The 8,858-nt window shown below is 43.7% G+C and overlaps 1 protein-coding gene across 1 annotated transcript; it reads left to right on the forward strand.

Moving 5' to 3' along the window:
* Positions 1-377: 377 nt before the first annotated feature.
* Positions 378-4,000, forward strand: AIP2 (RING/U-box superfamily protein). The gene is made up of 5 exons (XM_048674344.2): positions 378-759; positions 1,950-2,163; positions 2,599-2,840; positions 3,341-3,547; positions 3,647-4,000. Exons 1-5 carry the CDS (start codon positions 601-603, stop codon positions 3,794-3,796), a joined length of 972 nt encoding a protein of 323 aa, XP_048530301.2. The 5' UTR covers positions 378-600; the 3' UTR covers positions 3,797-4,000.
* The last annotated feature ends 4,858 nt before the right edge of the window (positions 4,001-8,858 follow it).

Raw genomic sequence — 8,858 nt, forward strand, 5'->3', positions numbered from 1 at the left:
GCCAATTTCCGGGATCAAAGTTCTTGGTTTGATTTAGTTTTTGTCTACAATTTTAAGGTTTATTTTGGACTTTTTCTTTTGAAATCGTAAATAACCTTCCTGCACTGCAACCACGGGAACAAAGAATTTCTTTTCTTTTGTAATACTCGATCCGACGGCTCGGGCCTGGAGTAACCTGCAAGGCTGGGCGCCTGGGCCCAACCCAACCTCTCTGCCCCGTCGCCGTCCATTCGCACGCCATGCACGGGACGATGCTTCGATGCCTTAAGGTACCTATCTTTGTGTCTATAACATGTGGATCCAACAGATAGCTGGTTCATATGTCAGCCTAAAAACATGTGCCTTTAAGGCACCGAAGCTGTGTCCCCACGCACGACGTCGTCACCGCCCGCCCGGCTAAGCCACCGTCCCGTCCCCGCGGTATTTCTTTCCTCTCCTCCAAGACACCACGCCCGCCCCTCCACCAGACTCCCGTCGGCATTTATACCTCCGGCGGCACACGCATCGTACACACACAGAACCGCGGCCAGCCCATCGACCGCCCGATCCCCAGATCAGGAAGCAAAGCTGAAACCCCAGTCGAATCGGAAACCTAGCGCCATGTCTGCCACGGCGGGGGACGAGGCGGCGGTGGCGGAGCGCCTGGAGGCGCTGCGGAGGAAGCTGGGCAAGAAGCAGCACTTCGAGGAGGCCGTCGCCGACCTCGCCGCCACGCTCCGCGACCGCTACGCCGGCGCCTCGCCCGCCCTCCGCGAGTCGGTAAGGCCGACCCGACCTCACCTCCGCCATCCCTTCGAGAGATTATTAGTTTGGTCGTAGAAGGGAGAGGTTGCCGCTTTGCATGGATCTAGGAGGAGAGGATTTGGGGATGGGAAATTCGATTGGTGCGGAGCCGGATCGTGCATAGTATCCAAATTACATTTGTTCAGATACAACTGTCGAAATTAGCAGCAAGGCTTCGGTTAGTTAAGCTGCGCCCGTTTTGGTTGAATCAACCAGCAATGAACGCTTCGGGTGATAGATGATGGCCATTCCAGTTTCAGAGTTCTTGGGTATTCTCAATTACCCAAGCAGCAGAAAGTGTTAGTACTGTCTCTACTGCAGCTGGTGTGGTATGTAGGTAAAACTACGATTCTTAACCTTATTTGTTCCGCTGAAGCTAGCCTCAGCATCGATTTGCTACAGAAATCCTTGCCTAGCATCCGAGGTGGACCTTGGAAATAACTTTATATACTAAGGTGCCAAGCCTAAATCATGTTAACCAGTGTCTGGATTAATCATTTTTAACTAATGTTTGCTCAAAACGAAGGAACCAACCAATATGACATATCTTATAATTGTTGAAAACTAGCGCAATATATGGGTAACCTATTTAAGGCAATTGTTTTCCATGTTCTATATGAACAAAAAACTTGTGATCATGGGTCTAATGAGTTAAAATCGCCAAATAAGAAGAACTAAAATACCATCGAAATGAACAGGGTTATATGTACATGATGTGATGAAGAGAGTAATATAGCTGTGCCATTTGACTTCCATGGCTGGATGCACTTTGTATTGTCAGCATAAACAAATATATGGTCATGAACAGTCACGATTGTGCACACCACATGTCACAAAGGCATCAGACTGGAAGTATAAGACTGGGAGTTCAAAACAGATGTTAGCGGGGATATTTGCCATAGAGAGCATTCGGCTATGGAGAGTATTTCCATTATCTCCTGAACCGATCTTCTTGGTACTCGGTACAAATACACCTAGCACTGTTTTAGATGGAAATGTTCTCATGGAACATTCTTTTTGCCTACTATACAGCCCATGACTCTGCGAGCCATGTTATCATTTTAAGGGCTGCTGCGCGCTACAATCCAGTTTTCTTTTTCATGCCTGTCATCCTATTTTTCTGCCTTGTTTTGTTGTCATTCATATATGTGAACTACTTTTTGCAGATGTACTCTACGGTTTGCCGTGTTGCAACCGTCCTTCAAACTAGATATACAGCACCTGGATTCTGGCGTGCTGGTCTGAACCTCTTTGTAGCAACAGAGAAGCTGTTAACTAATCCTGCTGAAAAGGAACGCCTCAAAACCTGCATTTTGAGGGCCCGGGAGCATCTTGATGAAAAAGAAAATGAGGAGTCAATGCCAACCAACAGAGAACCAGGTATGTAATCAAGATTTTAACTTGTGAATTTAGTAACACATCAATACTTAGCATGAATACATTTTATGAAATTCCACAAGGCAACATTCTCATGGCACATCCCTTGCTGGTAATTCCTGTATTGATTGGTCTGGTTGTGTTCTGGCAGCGATGTCAATAATAATTCAGTTTGTAATGTCCATAGTTTAATACTCCCTCCGTCCCATAATATAAGAGCGTTTTTGACACTACACTAGTGTAAAAAACGCTCTTATATTATGGGACGGAGGGAGTAGATGGTATTATGTGCTATATCATGGCAACCTGTATAAACATAGGAGACTTTTGGCCATATAAGCCTTTTTGTGTGCTTACTTTGGTTACGTCAAGTGTCTGTCCTCAGAAGTCTTTACCCTTTGAAATATCTACTTACTAATAAGATGTTGCCTTTCCCAGACACTAGATTCCTTTTTGAAGGCCACCTTACCGTGGGACAAGAACCTCCTCCTCCAGCATGGCTTGTCGCCCAGAATTTAACACGAGAATTGAACATCTTAGCGGAACCTTCTGGAGATCAAAACGGGAACAACACTAGAACGGAGTTGAGGCCTGAGGAGATGACACCTGCTATAATGAACTTCTTAAACACCTTATCAGGGGACGCGGAGCTTGAGAGTGCCTTGGAAGCATCACTGCAGGTAGGTTCACGAGGACCAATTTTTTTGGTGCCCATTTTCACATCTTAACCTTTCTATATTTAGTTTGTTGATGCACACAATGTTTTTGGTATCTTCACTAACCATAGAAGGTATACAAATATAGATTTTGGCGTTCTAAGTGCTATAGTAAGAACAAATTTGATAAATTTGTTAGTATCTTATCCAATGTGTATTTTACAATAGTTTGTGAGTTACCTTGAGCCTAGCCTGCACCACACGTGAGTGGTGCTGAATTGCTAAAATCAGAGCTCAGCAATGCTTTGATGGATTTGGAACTCTGCTATCTTTGATGACCTACATTCTCAAATTTACAGAGCCTTGTTGTTTGCTATAAAATGGGATGTGCCAGTACAATTAATTTGCAACTTCCTAGTGCTGCTATCACAAATCTGTCATGATGGAGAGTCTATTGTGCGGTTCTCAAGTATTTGATATTTGAATATTTGTACGAATCTTGAGTATGGATCTACTATTGGCAGGGTATCACTGCGCAGCCCAAGGTACCACCGGCTTCAAAGGAGGTCGTTGCTAATCTCCCGGTTGTAACTGTTACTGAAGAAGTCATTGCTAGGCTGGGCAGCGAGACTGAGTGTGCTGTTTGCCGGGAAAACTTGGTTGTGGATGACAAGATGCAGGAGCTGCCGTGCAAGCACCTTTTCCATCCTCCTTGCCTCAAGCCGTGGCTGGTAATTTTGCTCGTACACCCTCATAACCGTTGCTCTTGAAGCGACATTGATCATTGTACAATTCAGCGCAGCTAACTGATCTTGATGGCCATCCCGCAGGATGAGAACAACTCATGCCCGATCTGCCGGCACGAGCTGAGGACGGACGACCATGCGTACGAGAGCCGGAAGGAGCGGGAGCGAGAGGAGGAGGAAGACCGGAAGGGAGCGGCCAATGCTGTCAGGGGTGGGGAATTCATGTACATCTGATATCTGAAGGGGAATTACTGTTTCTGCTAGTGAGCAAATCGTAATGTGACCAATCTTCTTATCTGCTCGGTCGTGATGCCTGAAATTAAGCATGTCTTGTGTTGTTCCCAGATTCACCGTGTCCCTAGTTTGTCACCAGCTTATCAAGCACAACAGGAAGTCATTAGAATTTACTCCAGAAAGCTTGCCATAGTTCACATCACATATGAAATGGGTACCCTTGGGGAGCGGCAATGCATAACTACGTCATGTAATTCACCTTTCCTTTTTGCGGGGAATGCGATTTACTTGAATTTGCTTAAATATTACACCGACAAGAATCATAGTGCTGCAGTGGTATTTTAGACGGATGATAATGATGGATCACATCTGGAAAAACATCCATTGGTAATACTCGTGCCAGATCATCGAGCCTTTGGCCCAGTTATCATCTCATGCTGTAGTACTCCCTCGGTTTTTTTAATCTGTATATAAGGTTTGGTCAAAGTCAAACTTTGTAAAATTTGACTAATTTTATATTAAAAAATATAAACATTCACAGTATAAAATCAATATTATCAGATGCATAATGAAACATATTTTCACACTATATAGTTTTAGTATTGTAGATGTTCATATTTTTTAATATAAATTTGGTCAAACTTTATGTAGTTTGACTTTGACCAAATCTTATATGTGGAGTAAAAAAAACGGAGATAGTACGTTATGTTTCTACACACCTGTCTGCACATGTGCTAATTTTCTTGTGGTTCAGTGGATTCGCGGAAGGCGGATTTTGCGCAGCCACATGCATATGCACCAAGTGTGGGATGCACAAAGCGCAGAATTTTGGAACTGAGCATCCCCCAAGGCTGGACCACCATGACGTTTGTTCCCTGCTGTCATTTTTCTTTTTGGCGAAATTAGTTTATCCTAGAGCTTAGTGCTACGTTCGACTCCCCATCTTTTATCTTTGAGATGAACACCACACGTCGCCTAATATCGATCTTGATTGAGACACAAGCATCAAATCTAAGGACATCTTCCACGCCGACCCTCGAAACAGCCTCATCACGTAGGACTCCGACATCCCCGGCCCACTCAAATCCTTCCTCCTGGTCTCAATCTTTTTCACTCTGCGCCTGCACCTCCTTGCTTTGCAACCACACTCTCAACGTCCAATGCTTCTGTCGTACCTCTCCGGTAGCCTAGGCATTGTCGGGCATCCGCAGCCCCCACCCACGCGCCCACTCTCCTTATACTACGGTGCCGTCCACCCAGGATCTGTGTGTAGTCAATTACCCTTGGCCCTCCTGTCGACACCGTCCATGATGGACACCACGCCCGACAGGTGTTCGATCAAATGCCATTGAGATTATTTTGAAACTTCACATCCTTTTTTAGAGTAAGAAGAATGACGGAGTACTCGGTGAGGCGGGATGAGTTGTTGTGCGATGCGTGGTTGGACGTATTTGCCGACTTCGTAGGCAGGAGCAGAAGGCAGACCTTTTGGCAGTGCCATGGTTCGTTTCATGCACAAAAGCACATTGCGCCTTATGACATGCACATCATCCATGAGCGCAATGTCAAGTCACTAGCATATTGATGGTACACCAACCAGTACTCCGTCACGAAGTTTTGTGGCGCAGTTGATCGGCTGGAGGCAATGTGGGCATTGCGTGCGGTAACGATGGAGACCGTAAGTTTTGCTTCTTCTTGCTCTACATGTTGATTGATTCATTCATTCACTCAATGTTGTTGTCCATGTTGTGTAGCTTGCACGCATCGTAGTGATGTACTACAAGTCAGAGGGCAGACCATTCACGTACATACATTATTGGATGAAGCTCAAGGGACAGCATATGTGGGACAACATGATCCATCCATGAAAAACTTGTTGTTCAAACTTGTTGAACAGCCGGTTAATCTCGTTGAATTTGAACTATTGTTGTACTAGACATATTTGCATGCTATTTATGGATGATTTGTGCTATTTAATTTATATTCGAACTTTGATGAATTCTATCGTGTTTGATGTAATGCGTCTGGTTAGTTGAAATCCGATGTGAAACGTATGCGGATAACTTTGAATGGCCGACTCTCGCATCTGTGTCCGCGGACGGGTGCGATGTCAGGTTTAGGGGTCAGTGTTGGAGATGCCCTAAGCCTATGGTTTTACCTTTGCCCGGGTACAACAAACTGGACTAACAATCCAAACAATGCTTGACTCTCGTTGGCCACTCTTTAAGTTTTGTTTGAAACTAGCATAGTGCATGTGCGTTGTTACAGAGTCGCGCACATGATCAAAAGACGTCAATATCTCGCAAAAGAAAGTTAATGTCTTGCATGATTCATGATTAAGAATGGCAAAAATGCAGTAAGTGGGATGCGGTAGGCATCGAAGAATTTGTTGTGACCGCAGTAGGCCATTTGGAAGATTTAAAGTGAGACAACATTTCGAAATTTGTAAACATGGGAGAATGGGCATTACAATTTGTTCGCTCTCCTATGGTATGATATCAAACTTGAAACAGTTGATTGGGAAGAGAAACTAAAACTAAAATCATGGTTTTGAGTTGTAGTCTTATTTTGCAATTGTTATTTGTGTCTTCTACATGAGTGTTGGTTTAAAATAAAGTAGTAGTTTATTTGTTTATTTGTGTTAGGCCCAGCACATGAATAAAGTATAATTATTTACATGTCTCTTGAAAGGTTGCTACTTCCACATGTGAAGAAGAGTGTATTTGTTTATTGTCAAGGTTGTTTGCCCCACTGGTGAATTCACCACCAACTTTAACCTTTATAAGCAGGAAAGACTAGGGCTTTATTCTAAATTCATGTGCACTTGTGATCTATCGTCTTTATGTTTGTCTTTAAACCCTAAAACCTTTTTGCTTTGGATTTTCATTTTTAGCAAAGTCACACCATTTACTATAAAAATAATACCAAAATGGCATCTTATACCTAATATTTATCGAGGAAAATAATAGTCAGTACAATGGAATGACAACTGGAGATAGATCAACCAATACAAATAGTGTTACACTACAAAACATATTGCCGTCTTCTTCCTCTGATTGTACACGGTCTATCGGAGATTAAAAATCACTGGACTAACAGTAAAGGAAGGGATACCTGTAAGCGCCTTCACCATCCTAGGATTTAAAGACCACAATAAACACTCGCCCCTTGATAGAAGATTTAGAAGTCGTTAGAGAAGTGTCGATTGGAGCATCACCCCACGCAAAACAAGCTTGAAATACATCGCCACCTGTCCAGATGATTGGAGAAACCGGACCATGCCACAGAACAACACACAAGAAAATGTTGAAGTCATCGCATCAATGGCCAACCAACTACTCTCCTTGAAGGACACACCAATGATCATGATTTAGAGAGAGCCAATAGATCCCGGGACACAAACTCTCTAGGCCTTCCGCTGGCACCGGATCAGATGTTGTCAAGGTAGGGAGAGTTCGAAGAGACCTTGTTCCAACACGCCATCGCCGCCATCATTTGCTTTAAACTATATGATCTGTTGACCCATTGGCGCAAGGACCAACTGCGGCCAAGAAGTTAATCAAGCTATGGTTAGCACGTTTAACAACCCTCCATATGAATATCAAAGTGCACGATAAAAACTCCCGTGTGAGTCGCTTTGCAGGGATGTGCATGATGAGTGTTATTTTTATGCTCATCAAACCTGAGTTTAAGCCGAGATATTTCTTAAAAACTGAGATATTCGCTCCGAGATTGCCACTAATGACTAATGAGTGCAAAAGATTCCAAATATCCTATCTTTATTTTGTTTCCAGAGGAAATGAGCTATATATGGATGAAATCAAGTCAATACATGGAAAGGAGTAAAGAGGAGATAGAGGAGATCAAGTGGGAGGCGCACAGGATGAACTAGAGCAATAGACGATGTTCCATATGACCGCACGCGCTCGTATGCGCGATCATATGGTCTGCCAGGGGTGCCCTCTTATCCAACACTACAAATACAATGAAGGGGCCAACGCCAGAAACAACACAGATCATCGCTGAAACCTCTATATTCGTCTTCCACAACAACCCTAGCCGTCTCTCCATAGCCGCCACCATCACCACCATCTTAGTACTCAGCCAACTAGCCATACTTTATAATCGGATATCACACCCGGCATCCATGGTAAGACATATTATCAATCAATCAATTTTCATGATGTGTTCTTCAATGATTTCTTCGTGTGATCTAATATCCATGTGTGAGTAGTTCGGTAACGTCATGAGTTGAGGCATAGCCCTAAAACCCAATATATTTGTTGGAGGGATCGATGGAGGTACTTGTTGGGAAACGTAGTAAAAAATAAAAAATATCACCCTACGAACACCCAGGAACAATATTAAGATGCATAAACAGTTTGTATCACGATTGTTATCGACTCTGGAGTGTAGCGGAAGTAGACGAGTCGGTGTAGATCATACTTGGAGAACCTCAAACTGTTGATGATGATCCCGCCAACCACCCTCGAACAGAAGATTGAAAACACGACCTCTCTACTTGGTTGCAAGCATACAATCTTCATGATCCAGCAGCGCTTCGCCATCCAGAGCTAATCGTGGCCGAAGAATTAGAGGGATGATATTAGAACCACACTACCCTTCTAATTATGAGGATTAAAGGAACTAGGTCTAGCTCTAATTATATCAACTAGGATCAACTAGAGGAGGCTCCAAAACTTGTGTACACAAAAGGGCCAATACCTCAAGTATATATAGGTTAGAGGAGGAGGGAAGGGCTGCCATCAAGGAGGGAAAGCCCCTCCTTGCTGCGCCAGCCAAGGGGGAGGAGTTGGACTCCCCCACCTCCAATTGTGCCTCCCCTATAGGAAAGGGGGGCGCCACTTCCTTATGGGCCATGGTCGCCCAATACTCCTTCCATTACTTGGCCTTTTAAGGCCCATTGATATTAAACTAAATATAAAAGTCTCCTAACAATTACTACAACCTTTTATTATTAATTTAACATCTTCAGAAACATTTTTCACGTATATATTATTTATCGGGAATACCTAGTATTGCCCGATAATCTCTAGAACCT

The sequence above is a fragment of the Triticum urartu genome, chromosome 5A (genome assembly GCF_056163025.1).
Source record: "Triticum urartu cultivar PI428250 chromosome 5A, HENAU_Tu73, whole genome shotgun sequence".
NCBI classification, from domain to species: domain Eukaryota; kingdom Viridiplantae; phylum Streptophyta; class Magnoliopsida; order Poales; family Poaceae; genus Triticum; species Triticum urartu.

Excerpts from the sequence above, each read along its gene's own strand:
- AIP2 (XM_048674344.2), top strand. The coding sequence starts at position 601 with ATGTCTGCCACGGCGGGGGACGAGGCGGCGGTGGCGGAGCGCCTGGAG. Across the intron at positions 760-1,949 it reads CGCCCGCCCTCCGCGAGTCG|ATGTACTCTACGGTTTGCCG; the intron begins GTAAGGCCGACC and ends TACTTTTTGCAG. Across the intron at positions 2,164-2,598 it reads GCCAACCAACAGAGAACCAG|ACACTAGATTCCTTTTTGAA; the intron begins GTATGTAATCAA and ends TGCCTTTCCCAG.